This window comes from Zingiber officinale, chromosome 2B, assembly GCF_018446385.1.
Source record: "Zingiber officinale cultivar Zhangliang chromosome 2B, Zo_v1.1, whole genome shotgun sequence".
Classification (NCBI taxonomy): domain Eukaryota; kingdom Viridiplantae; phylum Streptophyta; class Magnoliopsida; order Zingiberales; family Zingiberaceae; genus Zingiber; species Zingiber officinale.
In genome coordinates, this window is record NC_055989.1 from 96,810,583 (window position 1) to 96,828,872 (window position 18,290).

Consider the following 18,290-nt stretch of genomic DNA (forward strand, 5'->3'; position numbering starts at 1 on the left):
CGAGAAACAAGGACGCCATCGGGCCGTCCATTTCAAACGGGTGCGTCCCATCGTAAGTGACGCCGCCGCCACACAAGGGTCGACACGTGGCGCCCTGTCACCGAGTGCAATTAATGCGCCCATACCGCGCATGCTCCGACTTAATGGAGAGGATTTGCATAATTTTCGAGGAGATCTAGACAAGCAAATGTCAACATTAAGCGACAAGACAACCAAAATAAAGAGCCGAGCGGCTGAATTTGGCAGAAGGGCCGGACGGCCCCAGTGATATTATAAGCTACGGAAAAGCGGCGACCGCCCGCTCGGACACATATAGTCCAGTCAGTCGGACTCACTGCCTCCTTCGACTAGACTTGAAGGGAAGGCAAGTGATCCGGCCGTAAGAAGGGGGGACCCACTTCCTGAAGGATCTCAGCCTGAGGACCGATGAAAGGCTGTGCGGTGGATGGCCGAGCCGAGCGGATGGGTAGGTCCGAACGGAGCTATAGATAAGCCCATCCATGGGCTCATGTTTCCGACGCCAAGGCAGGAAGACCGAAGGGCCGAGCGGGAGTCCGCTCGGCAGGGGCCAAGGGCCGAAGGGGTTGTCCGTTCGGCCAAAATAGGGGCGAGGGTATAAAGGGTGCCGAGCGGCCTATGCGCTCGGCTCAGGATATGAGATATCAGCAGAAGCATGCCTGATGATTAGGCCGTACACAAGATCGCACGATCTTGCCGTCACATCATGGAGAGGCTGATACAGTAACAGTATGGTCTCATAGACGTCTCCCTGACAGATCCATATTTAGATATGGCCCTTCTGACAGACCCATACCTGGGCATGGCCAAAGGCAGGTGGTTGCCTTGATTGGCACGCCCAGGCTTCTTTGAGAGATCTATATAAGGCTTCCATTTCTCCACTGGAGGTATGAAAAATCTTCATCTTGAAGCCACCTTTTTGTTATTCCTCGCTTGACTTGAGCGTCGGAGGGTCGTCGCCGGGACACCCCTCCTGGCTCGGTTTCGTTGCAGGTTCACCGGAGCATTCGAGGATCTAGCAGGAAGCGCCACGTGCCCAGCGTCCACTGATTCCCGGTTCGGACAGGATCAAAGATTTTGGTCTCTTGATGAAGACGTGGTCCTTGAAAAGTCATGAGCAACTATCAACACCGATGCAGTCGTTGGTAATGGCCAGAAGGATCAAGTATTTTGGGAATGTATAGCTGATTATTACACCAGGCATTGACCCATTGGAACTTTAATGAGAAGTTATCAGCAGTTAAAATCACATTACTATAAGTTTGCGCCATTGTTAAATGAATTTTTTGCAACTTATAATAATTTTTATACTCATCGTCAAAATGGTTAGAGTGACGAGAATATGTTGGAGAACGCATTGAACATGTGAAAAACTACCAACAATAATAAGGGCTTCAAGTATATGCATGTGTGGAGGGTTCTTAGAGAGTGAGAAATATGTTCCACAATCTGTTGCTCATTACTCTAGCAAGAAGACAAAGACATCCGAATCAGGGGGAACACTTCAACATCAAATCTAGATACGAGTGTTGATGTGGATGACTCTAAAGTCCGAATTCGTCCGATAGAGCAAAAGACAGCGAATAGGAAGGGCAAGCCCAAAGTTAGAGAGAGTGGCATAATGGAACAAAGCATCGACAAAGAATGACAAAGAATATCAAATAAAAAAATAATTTTGCGGGAAGCTAAGATTTTTCATAAGGATTATGAAATTCTTACGAAGGATATTAGTGAGATGACACTAGGACAACTTTATATATATATATATATATATATATATATATATATATATATATATATATGAGAAAATTATTGAAAAAAATTAAAGAGAGACATAGTCTAGTGTAGATGTGTTCAAATTCATTTTTATATATTATTATAATTTATATATTCTTCTAATAATTTTTATGTACTGTAATATTTATGTAACTTTTTTTTAATTATTATATTATTCTATGTTAATAATTTATAAATTTAAATTTTATAAAAATGTAATTATATATAAAGTAAAATACGAAGGAGAGATAAGAAATATATACAATGAATAAGCATGAAATTATGAAAGAATTGTTGAAAGATTTTTTTGTTCTATAGTGGAGAAATATATAAGATTCTTTACTTTTGACGTGGTATATATATGGTAACGAAGAAACTCTATAACAGCATCCATGATTATGGATGCTCTAAGAGGCGATCATCAAAAGTAATGGCCTTTCCTTAGTTGAGATCCACATTTCATTTAAAATCACAAACAACTCCATTGTATTCATTAAACCCAAATGAATTAGCTATAATTTTCCCTCCAATTTAAACGAGTCTAACTTTATGCAATAGTTTTAAATAAAATTGAAGTGTAAACTCAAATTGATCATCCGATTTCATAAAAAAAAATCATAGATTCAAATTAGTCTAAATTCATTAAATCGTGGGACCCTCGAAATATAGTTTTTTATGCTAAATATTATATCTTAAATTAATTAAAATTGTGTTATTCACATGCTATTATATATATATATATATAATAATTGTTACGTTACACGTGTTTATATATTAAACAAACAACCATATTTTATTTAGGGATAACTATGAGTCCTGTGCGGATTTGTGATTCTCATTTTCACCCATCCTTAATTTTATTTAATCGGAGAATTCTTATACCGATTCCACAGGAATTAAATTCCCATCTCCATCTTTTCCCTGCTTTAAATGCCACTTGGCGAAAACATGTTTTCATAGTATATGACATGATATATTATTATTATTATTATTATATTTATATGAGGATATCATCTCTATTTCCGTCCCGTTCAACTTGTGAGAATTAAAAAATTTTCGAATCCGAATCCGAATTTGAAAAAACTCTTTGAACCCATCCCTATGTCAAGTTTTCCCCATGGCCCCGAATTCATAAGAAAAATTGTCATCCTTAAATTTATTAAATAGCACTGGCAGAATTTTAAGATTTCTAGTTTCAGATATCTAATTTTCATAATCTCCTAATCACATATCGTATTATTAGAGTATTATTAGAGCAGAATATAATATTGTCCATCCCAAATGGTTGATATTATCAATTCCAAAATAAAATAAATTATAAAAATATTTTATTTTAGTACAATCACTCTTTACTTGAATAAGTATTGTATTATTGAATATTCCTTCTTTTTTTTTCCATAAAATAATCAAGGAAATTCTTTATAAAAAATCATGACTCTCGAGTTTCATTGTGCTTTTTTGAAAGTGTCTTTAATATATTTATACTTCCGTATGTATTTATATTCTTGGATACGAATTCGATAGTATATATTAAGAATAATATATATTTGAACGGGTAAAGTACAAATATAAAAAAAATCTCATGATTATTTAGTGCATTTCAATTTTCAAAAATATGCAGCGATATTATAAAAGTTAGGTAAGCAAAATCATAAATTCCGAAAACCTACTCGTTCTAATAAATAATAATTATGTAATTCGGACATGTAGCCCTACTCGGTCAAGGGTCTAGACCGGCAGTTGTGGCCCGACTTTGCACGAGCCGAACCCGTTGTCCCGGGCCGGCACGGGTCTCCACCAATAAAAACCCGCCCCGATAGGGAACGTGTGAGGGTTCTTCGTTCCGCTGCAGAAGGACTCCGGTCGATTCTTCTCCAGCCGAAAGGAATGCAATCCAAGTACCGCAACTCCGGCGATGGATACCGTCCGAGGTCGCCGTTCCGCCGCAACCAGAGGCGCGGAGGTTTCAGCCGCAGCTACTCGAAGCCCCACAACCCTCCCGCCACCAAGGTGGAGATCTTGATGGAAGCCGGCCGCCTCGCCGCTGAGTACCTCGTCTACAAGGGCGTGCTCCCCTCCAGCGCTCTTCCTCCCCGCGAACCCTCCGCTGGAGGCACCATACAGGAATTCAGAGGCTACGGGAGAGACAACCCCGCCCCATCGTTCTTCAATGAACCCAGAGTTCCGGCTATGGCCAGGCTTGGATACCCGGAATCTGGAGCTGGGTATTCGAAGAAAAGGTTTAATGATGACTACGAGCGATTTGGGCCTAGGAAGAACGCAAGGGTCCAGAGAACAGGGACATACGCCAGAGGGTTTGGTGGTCCTGATTGGGATAGGGAACGGGGAAGAAACGGGCTGTGGATGGAACGGAGTAGAAACCAATCCGATGTCATGGAAGAGGAAGACGACGACTTTGCCCCAGGATACAGCAGAGATCGGCGGAGCGGGCACGAGGAGGTTGGAAGCAGCAGGGTTGCTGGAGATGAACAGCACTCGAAGAGTGAAGTGGTGGGCGAATCAGGGTCAGAGATTGATGATGCTGGCTCCAAGGCGAGTTCGAATAGTACTAGGAAGGATGCCCCTTCTGCAGGGTCCGCTGATGTGAACAAAGGGGCAGATGATGTGATGGTCTCAAATACAGAAGCTGGAGAAGGTAAGAGTAGCGAGAGAGAACAGCTGGGTAAGAAAAACACAGTGGAGGAGGATTTGGCCATGAAACCTGTTGAAGTCGATGAAGGTGTGTCTGTCAGTGATCATGCTGATGGCCTGTTGAAACTTGGTGGTTTTCCGAAAGTGCCAAAACGACCTCGATCATCATTGGCACATAAAAATCCTACTGATCTTGGTTTTAAAAGTGAGGCTGGAAATAGAGTTGAATCTGCATCCAGGGAAGAAAATGAAATTATTGTGGACGAACTTCCAACTGATTCTTCTTTGAAACAATCCCCAACACCCTTGTCGCACACAAGTCTCATCCACTGTGAGCATGGGAATGAGTTTGAAGTTTCTATAGGAGGAACTGAAACAAGTGCAAGCAAACTTCCAACTGAAGGCTCACAAAAAGATTCTCATATAGTTTACGCTGACAAATCTGATTCTGAAATACCAGTTAATTCCGCTGAGGTCGATATTCAATCCTCCAAGCAATCACTCGAGTCGCAGTGTGAGCTGCAACAGAACCTACCTTCAGAAATGTCCATTACGAAAGTAGATGAAGACAAGGATGATAAGGTTAGCGAACATAGTGGTAACAGGGAACTTGAGAAGCAGATTTGCTCATCTTCAACTAGTACATTCCAGGAGAATGAACCCTCTCAGCTTTACAATGCTACAAAAACACATGTTGAACTGTTCATTGAGAAGCTGCCACAGGACAAAAAAATGACTGGTCCAGGTGATCAACTGAACCCAATCACTGCCCCTTTAGCTCCTAAAGTTTCAGCTGGATCTTTCTTGAAATTGCAAGGGCTAAAGCATAACCAGTCAATGCCATTTAAGATCTGTGACCTTAACCTAATGGAGTCTCCTGAAGTAATTGATATTCCTGAGCGTCAGATTACACACACTTCAGCTCCTCCATTGGAATCTGGAAGACAGCGTTCAGTTGATTTTGGTTTGTCAATAAACAACAGGGCCAAAAGTAGTTATGGCTTCAACCAACTTTCAGGGGATGAAAAAGTCATTCCAGTAATTGATTTGGAGGATAACTCCACAATAGAAGTGAATGATCCTTCCAAATCTAAGTAAGCATTTAGTCAGTGCAAAGGGGCTCGTTTTTTATTTAATTGCCTGCAGTTACCATGTAGATTGATATTTCTTGTAAACTATATTAGCTTATTCTTTCCTCCATCAGTTGCTAAAACATGCCTCCGGACTACCAAACTTGATTCTTTTAAGCTCAATATCATGATGTTGCAGGAATGAAATAGTATATCCAACGGAAAATGTCTTAAACCAGACAGCACATTCAGATAATCTTCCTGCTATTCAGGATACTTTTTTGGCGATTTCTGATTACCTTGGAGCTGACATAACATGCAGCCCATCAGGCCAAGCTGAACTTAATAATCTTCAAGTTGGAATAGGTCTTCATGGTACAGAGGTATCTTTCACTACATTTAACAGAAATTCTATAATTGAGATTCAATAGTCAACAATTTAACAATCACTTACACAAGAACACAATTATTTAATGTATGATGTTACTAATATAAAAACTACTAATTACTTTGCTTTTGGTCTTCTTTAGGGGTTTGCTGTTGTTGATGATTCGATATATGGATCTCTTGGAGACATAGGTTTGTCAAATATTAATTTTGTTAAGTTCTTTTTATTTCTCCATGGAACAACAAAAGTAGTGATCCTTATTTGAAATTGATTGACCATCACATGGTTCTTTTGACTTATAAATTTGCTTGTTCATTTGCAATTTCTTTATCATTTCATTATTGAAAGTTACTAGTTCAGTCAAACAATAATCTAATTTCATTGAAGAGATTCTATAGAAGGCACACAATTCAACTCTTATTAAGTGCATTAGAATAGAAAAAATGATTTGAAACTTTACCAAAAGGTGAGATAACAAAGCCTGTCGATATTACTTCCAGAGTACTTTAGTGAATTTAGAGGAAGAAATGTCTCTAAGTTGTAAGTGTCCACTAGAGAGTTGTAGTATCTTAATTTGTTGTTTATACTAAATTTATTGCGACAAAAATAATATATGCAAATCTTATCCTTGAGGGATTAGCACACCTTTACATAGACTATTGTTAGCACTTTACAACAATTTAATGATCAGTTGATCAATATTGACACCAAATGGAGGATGAAGAATAAATACCCGAGAAAAAAGTAAATGGTGCTAAACTTGATAGGCCAGTTATGCCAAATGAAAGCTTTTTCTACAAGGAATCCTCCAAGAAGATAGAAAGAGGCTAACAATGAAGGAAACCACTTAAAAAAGAGTGAGAAGAGAATGAAAAGGAATCTACTTTCATCAAAAAGACGTAAGAAATGTAATTTTAAAAAGAGAAGCATAAATTAATATTTATTCTGAAACTCTGAAACTACCACTTAAAGGATGTACACTACTACTTTTATGCACTTAAAACTTAGAAAGTGAGTAAAAATGCAAGTGATTTTAACAAAATTTATGTACATACAACTCAAGTACCTATGCTACTTTAATAAAAAATTTCAAGTATCAAATATAAGATGTTAAAACTCCTAAATTTCAAAAAAAAAAAACATGCTTGATAAGCGCTAAGACTCCCATATTCCAAAACAAGTTTGTTTGCATTCCATATACTTACCTTTTCCATTAGTAAACCATTGTGATGTAGATTTGGTGTACATTTTGAGTTGCTCTGATTGTCATGCTAAATTCTATGATCAGGGAGATTGAAGAATCGAGTGATCCTTGCTAGCTCTTGCACTATTCTCTCCTGTAGAATTGAGTGATCCTTGCTAGCTCCAGTACTATTTTTTGGATAGAAAGAGCCAATAAATGTGCTCTTGCTATAATGCTAAAATTTTATCTCAACTAAAATAGTGCGTCTTTGATAATAAAATATGGTAATGAACAATTAAGAATGCACAAACGATTACCTTTCATAGAAAGCCACCTTAGGTCAAGAATTGTTGAGAAGACCTTGGTATACTTTCCAAATCTCATACTTACATTATGGTAAGCAAACATATCTTCTATTAAAAGCATTAGTCACTTGATTTAGAACACTTGATTTTTGTTTGATAACAAAATATATGTTTGAAGAAACTTTAACCATTTGGCATACTTAGAATTGAACTTGTGATGTCCATTGATGTACTTTAAGGCCTCATGATTAGAGGAAAAAATAAAAATAAACTCTTTGGAAATAAGATAATGCCTCTAATGTATTAAAACACAAATGAAATGATAGTATAGAACTCCTTATCATAGATAGACTTATGAGACATAGACAACTTGTTACTAAAGAAAGTAATGGGCTTACCTTCTTGACCAAGTATGGCACCAATACCAACATTTGAGGCATCACAATTAAGTTTAAACACTTGTTGAAGTCGGACAGTGAAAGAATAAGAGCCTTGGTACTCTTCTTTTTGATAAGTTTAATTTTCTTTTGAACCTTTATTGACCATTGACAATTCCTTGCTTTGAGCATCCAGTGATCCGAGAAATAATAAAACTACTTGATGAATTGCTGATAAAATGGAGCATGACTATGAAAACTCTAAATCTTAAGCAACCTACTTAGAATATCATGAAAGTATAGCCTCTACCTTAGAAGGGCCCATCTTGATGCCTTGGAAGGGAATAGCCTAGGAATATAAGGCTATTTGTTAAATGAACATTTCTTTAAATTAACATAAAGCTTTTACTCCAACACTTTAAAGACAAGGTATAAATGCTCCATATGCTCTTCTTGATCTTTATTAGACAATAAGAAATTTTCCAATGGAAAATTTAAAAATATAATTCATTAGTTTCATAAAAGTAATAGGAGTATTGAAAAGATTGAAAAATGTCACTGTCTATTCATATAACTTATCTCTTGTTTCGAAATCATTAAAATTTGTTTTCCATTCATCAGCAAAGGAATAAGTATTCTTGTAACTATTATGCATACCCTTCCTGTCATATTGTCATGGTGTTAATTGACTTTTAGCTCATTGCTTTTTTGAAGCCAAGAGAGATTGTGAGCTCGAGGATGCTCCACCTCTTTAAGTATTGTTTTAGCCATAGCATTTTGGTAATTTCCTCCATTTCATGAAAAGTGCATCTAGTGTGAGAAATCTTAAATTGGAGAAGCATTCAAAGTTCAACGAATGAAAAGAGTTTTACCTTCACCTCCATATGTGATATTATCCTCTTTGATTTTTTCATTATACTTTGGTGATTGCCAATCTCATTTATCTTTTGCCTCAGCCCACTAAGCTAGTAAATTATGATTTATTCCAGTGGCTAAAAAATGTCACGTCTCATCATGAGATGATCAAGTTCCTCTTTCTATTCTCCAACGAAACAATTCTCTCAAGACAAATGATGGAGCTTGGGGCAAGCATCTAGCAAATAGTTCTTTGACAAGAATTTCTTTTTGAATTCCTTCTTCATTTTCTCCTATGTTTTAACCCCTTTTTTTTAATTAGCTCTTCAATTAGGATATTCCTACCAAATAGAAGCATGTACATAATAATTTTAAATTTGACGACAATACATATTACCTTACGATCATTAGGCACAACTTGATAATCCAAGACTTGCTCAAAGTAAGTTGAGATAATATAGAATGCCCATCTTGAGAATGAAATTTCGTTGGAAATGACTACTCCTTCAGGTAGGTTGTCGAAGCAGAGTCTCTTCATCACTTGATTTCTAGCACAATAAAAGGGGTTAATTCATCATCTTCAACATTTTAATCTCTCTGAAATATGATGAGAAACACCATGTTTCAAAATCTCCATGCATTCAAGACACTCTTGGAGAAGCTCAACTTGTCTAAGTGCCGCCATCCCTACATCAAGCAAATCATGGTTGTGAGATGTGGGAAGATCAGGGTTGGGACCTTGCCACTTAGCCATCCAAATCTAGGCTTTGATACCAAATTGACACCAGATGGAGGAGGACGAATAAGTCACCAAGAAAGAAGACAACATTACACTCCATGGGCCAACTACACCAAATGAAAGCTTTCTTTTTGTAAGGAATCTACCAAGAAGATAGAAAAGGGGTAACTATGGAAGAATCCACATTTAGAATAGTGAGAAGGAATTTATCTTATCAAAGAGTCATGAAGAAATCCATCTTAAAAATGGAAAATATAAGCTAATATTTATTTGCAAAATACCATTCAAAAGATGCACAGTGGAACTTTCATAAACTTACAAACTTAGAAAGGAAGTAAAGAAGCAAATGATCTTAATAATGATTGTACCTATGCAACTCAAATACCTATGCGACTTAATAAAAATTCCCAAATACCAAAAGTTAAAACTCCTAAGTTCCACACAAGCATGCTCAATAAGCATGCTAAAATTCCTAAGTTCTAAAAGCAATCATCCATGCATGATTGCATTTCGCATGACAATTCTTTTTCAATGCTTAATTATCATGATGTAGTTATAGCGCACTTACTCAATTTTGCTTCGATCGTCATGCCAAACTTTATTATTCTAGAGATCGTAAAATCGAGTGATCAGATGGGTTGAGTGTCAGAGGATTGGAAAGTTGAGGTCGGATGTCGAAGGATTGGAGCGTTGTGAAGTCATGTTGGTAGCTCACACATCAACTATTATCTAAATTAGTCTTCTAATTTCTAAATTCTGAAATAACCAAATTAGTCTTGGCCATTTTATGTCTCTTTCATGATTATTTTCTTCCCTGTTCATCACTTTCTATGTTGCTGTGTTTTGTTACACAAATGATTAAGTTGGATAGGTAGGCATGTTATACTTTTTTTATAGCCTTTAGTGATCGTCTACTAAAAAATTTATTTGTTTTCTAAGCAAAAGTTTCCATTTCCAGGATTTATGGATGTGTGGGACCAAACACCTCAGGATTATGAGAAGTTCTTTTGACTTAAATTGCATCATGACATCATAGCATGGTTCTCTATTACTCAATATTCTGTGGCTGCCACTTTGATTAGTAGTACGTAAGTTCATTGGCAATAACAACTCTTTTCTGATACATCATTTAATGTTGTAACCATCACTTTGGCCACTGGCCTGAAAAACAGAAATTCGTCAATCTGTATTGTTGTGTTTACTGATGTCAAAACTGCATGTTGCCTTTCCTTGTAAGGGTAATTGTTGTTTCTTCTGATCTAGGTAATTTTGTTTGTTCACTCTTTGCTCAGAGTTTTAGCTTTCTAATAACCTGCTGGTTGATGATGAACAATGATGGTTTTCGTGAATTTACTTATTTACGACCTGCTGCTGCAAATGGAGTATATATAGAGATCATTGAGTGTTTTTATTGTTTCTTTCTTCCATTTATCCATTTCTCCAATACATTCAATCTCATAATTGGATTGGAACTGTTTGGTAAATTGGCAGTTTCCATTTTCATAGATCAGTTATTGAATCTGCAGAGGCTAATGCAGGTATACATAAAACATTACTTGTTTTTTTTTTTAAAAAAATCCCCTGCTTGAGCCACATAAGTAGCTTTCTTGAATGTATTTTAAGGGGTCCCCGGGGCTATGGTGCAGCGGTAGAGCACCCAAGTTATCACCTACGCACCTGCGGTTCAATCCCCAGTTATGGTGTATTTGCAAGAATTTTTTCTCCAAATGGGGCGCGCAACTAAGTGATGCTCCACCTGCATTGAATACTTCCCGATTTATTCTGGTAGCTGGTGGAAAAATTCCGTAAGGCCGGGCCAGGGCTAGCTGTGTTTATCATTTTTTTTTTGAATGTATTTTAAGGGGGATCAGATAGTGATGGCACATGATTGCATATGGCATATGCTGTTAAAAAACCCTTGTGGTTTATTTAAACTAATATAAACTAAATCAAATTGACTGAAATCCTAAGCAACCCTATTTAGTAGTTTATAACATGTAATTTTTAACTTAAATAGTTTGTTTGTAAATGATAAATATTTTAGATAATTATATATATATTTTTTAATATTTGAATACTGTTTGCATGTGCCCTATATATTGTACATGCACTATATAGTGAGTCAACTGCATATTGTTTACATATGCTTTCTTAAACCTTGGAACAAATATAAGTGGTGTTGAAGAATTAGGATGTTAAGCCAGATCACTAAGCAGGTTGTATTAGTTGTGTGATTCAAGTTTTTCTTTGTAGATTGCATTGGATTAAGTGAACAAAGGGCACAAAATTAGGTTCATTGCACCAGGCAATATGCAAAGGAAAATGAAATTTGGGTAAGATAGTACTATAAATATGGACGTGCAGCTAATTATTTTATCCTATCCAACTTTCTTCAGTTGTTAAAACTATTTCAAAAGGCTGAGCTGAGTTATTCAATTTTCTATGTTAATGCAGGTACTTATGATTTTTTTGTGGTTTTTGAAGAATTCGGACATGTATTTACTTAAAAAACATAAGAAACTGTGTTCCTTAGCTTGGGCCTCATATATATATTACAATTAGTAACTTACAAATATTATCTAAATAGATTTGGTTCATTGTCCTTTTCAGGACATTTCAAATTAGATGATTTCCAACACATGGTTTGTAGGAGGGTTGTGAGGTCATGGTTCTTGAGTTGAAAGGATTTACCATTACAATTGGACTTATCTATTTCTCTTGTTGTTTCTTTTCACCTTTTTCATTGATGCCAACTCACTAAGACCATAGCCATGTAAGCCTGATCATCTAAAATGAGATTTCTACACTTCTTGAGAATGACAATGACCTATAGAATGTGTTTGAAAGGATTCACATAATTCAAAGTTTGAGGTAAACAAGTTGCACCAGCTGAAGCATGTTTGTTCATTCAGACTTAGAAGCTAAAGATAAAAGAATTTTATTTTCTCCAAGAAGTTTTAGCATGACCAAAATGACTAATCAACTTGATAATGGTTTATTATTGTAGCTGTTAGTCTACCTGGAAATCTCAATTATTACTTCCTGGGATCTAGCCTCTAAAACTTAATCTTACTTTTTCTTTGAAAGAAGTTGGTTTAGCTAATGTCCTAGTATGTAAACTCGAGAGCCTAGATCTAGGCTCTTTTTATTTCCCCATGATTTTTTTACCAATTTTTTTTTTTCTAAGGTTATCAAGGTTTGATGTATATTGAGCTAGCTGCTGAATTATTTATGGTGATTTTGGGATGTGTTGGTACTTGGTATAAACATCCATGGATATTGTCTAGTTGCAGAATTATTTTTGACTATAGGGATGTTTCTGTATAGAATCCATGCTTTGGGTACCTACTACTTTCAAGTTACAAGAATTTGATTAGTCATACATGCTTAGTTTGCGTATGCAAGGATAATCACTGGAATAAGTTCTGGACTAGATTAGGTTTCTTTATAGTTGTCTCAGTGCTTCTACCTTTTTTTATTTTTGAGCACTTTTTCCTCCTTTTTCTTTTAATTTCTTATCTTATTTCATTGACAATGATTAATATAACAGTAGTAGCCATGAAAGTGAATTGATGTATCCAATTTTCACTGCCGTTCCATTCAGTAAAAGACCACACATTACTGGAGTTTGTTATAATAGCTACCATTGGCATTTGATTGGGAACGGTAGAGTAGGATAATCTTGGAGACACCTCGCATGAAGTTGTAGTGCTTAACTTCAGTAGTACGATATTATTTATGCTTCTTTTCTTTACAATTTTTTGAATATGTTATTAACTCGATGGCTGCCATTCTTTCGTGTTAGCTTAATATGTCACTAGCATTGTTTTTGACCATCCATTTCAAGTTTCTTTAGTATACAACACTGCAAACATGGGTATGCATTCACCATAGGAAGGCCCTCATAGTTATCCACTTGATTTCCTCTAATATAGTCAAATTTTCTATTGTTCAAGTTTGCTTGATAAGATAATCAAGCCGACTTGAGTCTAAAATGAACCAAGCTGTTGAAATAGGTGTTCAAGCTGCTTTGATTTCTTTTTTACGAGTTTAAGTTTGGCTTAAGTTTAGTTTGAGTTTGGTTCATTTAGATGTGATCGAGCTTTTAATTCAAACTCGTTTATCATTTGGAACTTTTACATTCTTAAACTTATTTGGTTGATTAGTAAGCTAAATATTATAAGTTTATTGGCTCATTTTGTCATTTTTTGTTTATTTACAAGTTCAATTCTTGAATATTGTTCATGAATAATTTAGGGTCTCTTGTTCAAGAACATTAATAAACTGAACACATGTATTAAAACTTATTTAATTTAATGAGTTAGTTCATTTAATTGATCTTATGTATGTTGAACAAATATAAATAAGCTCTTACCAAGTCAAATATTAAGCTTGCTCATGAACATTTGGTTCATTTATAACTCTATTCCTTTTTGTGTAATTTAACTTAGTGCGGCTGCTTTAAGATATATGAACTATAGGCTTGGAGGACAACTGAGAAGGCAAGATAAGAGTGGTTCTTACACAGGAAACCCCAAAACTCCTTGAATATATCTCTTGATCTTTTTTAAATGCCATATGATCTGAAAGGACAATTCCTGAGAAAATCTTAGAAAAACAAGGTTAAGTATAAGATTTTCTTGAAGAATCCTCCAATGCTTGGGTTGCTGTAAGAGTTTCCTCTTTCATAGTAGGACTTTGTCTTTACCTCAATCGTTCCCTAGATGCCTGGAACTTTGGCATCTTCCTAGTAAAACTTTGGCATCTTTATTCTGTGCAACATGATGATTTGATATATGTGATGGCCAGGAGTTCATGATATTTTTCTTGTGTAATACACGCCATCTTGAATTCTTATCCATTTCTCTTTCTTCGTTTTCCTAAAATTGTATTTCATTCAAACATCTTCCTTGATTTTCTTCGTTTTTATTTTTAGAGCTTCTTTGTCTTGTGGAATCTGTGTTATTCTAATATACCCTTGAGTTTACAATTGAGCCATTTAGCAAGGGTTGACATGGGTTAGGCTGGTCAAGTTTTAAAATCCTACCTGACCCACCCACCCAGTTTCGTTTCATTTAAGGTGTCATGAAAGCTTAACTTGAATCTGAATCCAGTTTCACTAAAATTCCCTTAAAATTTGTGGGTTGGTTAGTAGATTCATTTCTGGATCTATCACTCACTGAAGTAGTTACTTTCCATGCACATTCACAATGCTATTATCTGTACTCCTCAATCCCATTAGCTGTCTTGACTTGTTCAGTTTTTACCCGAGTTCGTGTAATCTGCAGTGTACAATCCGGAAGTGGGATCTTGTAACTATGGACTTTGCCAAAGGCCTCTCAAGGTCTAGCTGATTGCTTCATTTCTTACTAAAATCAGTCCTTGGAGCAATTAGCTTATCCCTATTGTTCTTGGGCATTTTTTTTTTTTAGAGAAGATGATGGAGGCTGAAGGATGAAACAACCTTCTTTGCTTGTGCTTAGGATGCGCTGAGAGTGATGTAGTGAAGAGAGAGGTATTTGAATAAAGGATATAATTAAAGGAGAGTCCTTGAAGTGATAAGTTATTTTTATAATGGCAATTGAGGGACACATTTAAGGTTTCGGAATGCTCAATAGATGCACCTAACTTTTTTTTCCTCAAAGGGCGGATTTGATTCTCATTTTATCCCTCCCGCACTATAAAAAAAAAAAGTTCCAATCTGGGATAAATTTGGAGATGAATTTATAAAAAAATTCGTTGTAAAAAAATTTGGGATGAATTCTGGGACAAAAATATTTTCGTCCCAGAACTATCGTCCTCAAATTTAGGACGAATTCTGGAATGAATTTAGGGGCGAATCATCTTTTTGTCGCCAAATTCGTTGTAAATTTAGCAACAAAATGAAATTCATCGCAAACATTCTGCAATGAAACTTAGATTTTGTTGCCAAATTTAGCAGCGAAGTTTTAGTTTGTCGCCAAATTCGTTGCTGATTTTGTAATAAAAAAAAATTCATCCCAAAATTAGTAACGACAAAATATTTCGTCCTTGAATTTGGGTAGGTAAAATTTAGGGATGAATAATAATTTCGTTGGTGATTTGCAACGAATTAGATTTCGTCCCAGAATTTGTCCTAAAATCTGTGACGAATCTGAGAATTCGACCCAAATTTTGCGACGAATCTGTGGATTCGTCCTAGAATTTGGGATGAATTCTGGGACGAATATTGCGACGAATTGATTTTGGTCCCAAAATTTGTTCCAAAATCTAGGATGAATCCACATATTTGTCTCAACATCTGGGACGAATATGCGGATTCGTCTCAGAATTTGAGTCGAATTCAAAGATTCGTCCCAGATTCTAGGACGAATTTTAAGATGAAAATTAATTCATCGCAATATTATCATTACACAATATTTTTAATAAATTGGCAACGAATTATTTTTGTCGCCAAATTTATCCCTAAATTTGGAAAATTTGACCAGATTTTATTTGTTTTCATAATTTATCGTGTTAATACAATACATCACAACTGTTTTTAACAGAAACATACTACACATCCAATTTAACATATCACACATCCTAATTAACATTTCACACATCAAATTAATCTACAAAATGATATCAAATCTTAAACTAACATATCAAATGCATACAAGTCCATACAACAAAAAGTTCCATACAACAAAATTTGTTGTACCATACAACGAAGTACCATAAAAATCCATACAAGTCATGATAAAATACACATCCAACAAGTTAAGTTCACAATAAACTACACAAAAAAAACTTAAACTAACAAACTTCTTCTCAATCCAATCTTCTTTTCCTGCATTAAAACAAACAAACAAATAAAATTTTCATTTCTAACCATAAAGAAATTTACTTAAACTAACAAAAAAAATAATTATAATATGTAGAAATAAATATGACATTCATAAGAGATATTGAAATAAACAAACAAACAAAACATTTCATTTCTAATAAGATTATTTAAACTAACAAGAAAAATAATTGTAATATATAGAAACAAGATATGTGCAATAAATTTCTTATGTGTGTAAAAAACTTAATACTTACATTCTCCTTCGACATAGATTTTGCCTCACAAACCCTGTTCAAAACAAATAAATAATATTAATAAAAAAATAAAAAATTGAAATGTTCACAATCCATATACTCAATATTATTAGTTGTAAAATTCAAAAATTGTTTCAACCCATTAATAAACTCATGTGTCTAAGTTCACAACAACAAATACAATAGTAACAATCTTAATCCAAAGGGATCTTAGCCGTCTAATAATAAATCCCCTCAAACTCCATGGTATCATCATACTTATAATAAACAACGGGATCAACATCAAGTAGTCCTAGATATTGATCCGGAGAGAATAACCTAGTGAGATACGCTATCCCTCCGTTAGGGAGTGATTTCCATCAAATATAGATAGGTATAATCTCACTATCATATATATCCTCACACAATTATACAATTATACTACATATGATTTCAACAACCTGTAGGCATGAGCCTAAGTATATAACCATACTATAATATAAATGCACAAACATAAGCCTATAACTAGACTATGGTATGATAATATCATGTGTATATATATAACCAACCTAATCATGAATAACAAATGAGGCTGCATAAATATCAAATAGATCAAAATATAAGGACAAGCAATAAAGTATCAAACTCAAAAATCGATTTAGAGTAGAGTTAAGGTAAGCAATTCAATACTGCCAAATGAATAAAATAGATCATGCATTAAGGTCAAAAATCTAAAGAAACAAGTCAAGAAGTATCCACCTCAAATGTAGATTGTCATGAACCAACTCCGCGTTGAAGAACTTATCTCAAATTAGTATCTTACAATACAGAATACATAATAGCTAAGTTTAACACAAACCAAATAGCTAAACTTAATCCTAATCCGATTAGGTAACTATGTTTTAATTCCATTTAACAATCCATCACTTCCTTAAGGCTAATCTCCTTATGAATTTAATCCAACCCAATTAGTTAACCATTCATGTCGACATGCTTCAATTATCCTATAAGATATAAACTAACAATTCAACTAATGAATTCAACTAAACCATGAATCCATATTTCAAGTATCTTTTATCAATTTATTTGGTCAAGTATCAACTATTAATCCACTTACATTAATCAATATATCACTAACCCCTATTCACTTAATCCCTCAATCCCATTGTTAACATTAAATTACCCTACCCCAAATCAACAACTACATTCCAATTTTAGATTCTACACAGTAACAGTAGGTTAATTAACTTGTACAAAAAACTTAGGTAAGACAATTTGTTACCCTGTCTGTTAGCTCCTCCGGCAGTGGTGGATTCCTCACGGCAGGTGACTGGTGATGAGATCAAATGAGGGCTGCCGGTGGTTGCGAAGCTGGCCACAGTTGTGGCTGGCTGTGGTGGCTGCGGCTGCCGAAGCAGAGAAGGATCGGCTCTGGGAGGAAGAACAGGCAGCGATGACTTCGCTTATGGCAGCAACAGTTGCTGCACGGGGACGCAAGTGTGGGGAAAGAGACAAACACAGATCTCTGGCGTCTTCTCAACCCTTCCGACGACGGCAATGCCGAGTAGAGGATGCTGTGGTGGCCGATTATTCGCTGTGAAGGCCTCGGGAAATAGACGTGGATCTCATCAATGTTCTCCGACATCTTCTTGCTCGTGGCCGGAGAGGGTCGGCGATGAAGAGGTGGTTGTGGCTCGAGACTAGGGCATGAGAGGGCGTAGACTTCGAGCTTTCCACATCAAAATCTTCGACAAAGGGGAGGCAAGGGTGACCGAAAAGGGGCCAGCGGTAATCGACATCTCGCTGTCGGTGGTTGACGGTGATGAAGAGGAGAAGAAGGGAGAGGGGCGGTGCGGTGGATCGAGGGAAGTGGGAGAAGGAATCGA

At 35.9% G+C, this 18,290-nt stretch overlaps 1 protein-coding gene across 2 annotated transcripts; it reads left to right on the top strand.

The window, feature by feature from the left end:
* Positions 1 to 3,627: 3,627 nt before the first annotated feature.
* Positions 3,628 to 11,635, top strand: LOC122046455 (uncharacterized protein At4g26450-like). Of its 2 annotated transcripts, XR_006130298.1 has the most exons (5): positions 3,628 to 5,540; positions 5,716 to 5,899; positions 6,047 to 6,095; positions 10,322 to 10,451; positions 11,617 to 11,635. XR_006130298.1 is itself a non-coding variant. In XM_042607168.1 (4 exons), exons 1-4 carry the CDS (start codon positions 3,682 to 3,684, stop codon positions 10,372 to 10,374), a joined length of 2,145 nt encoding a protein of 714 aa, XP_042463102.1. In that variant the 5' UTR covers positions 3,628 to 3,681; the 3' UTR covers positions 10,375 to 10,643. The 2 variants fall into 2 exon arrangements, 1 of the variants encoding a protein (XP_042463102.1); XM_042607168.1 differs by lacking the exon at positions 11,617 to 11,635 and having other exon boundaries at positions 10,322 to 10,643.
* Positions 11,636 to 18,290: the final 6,655 nt, after the last annotated feature.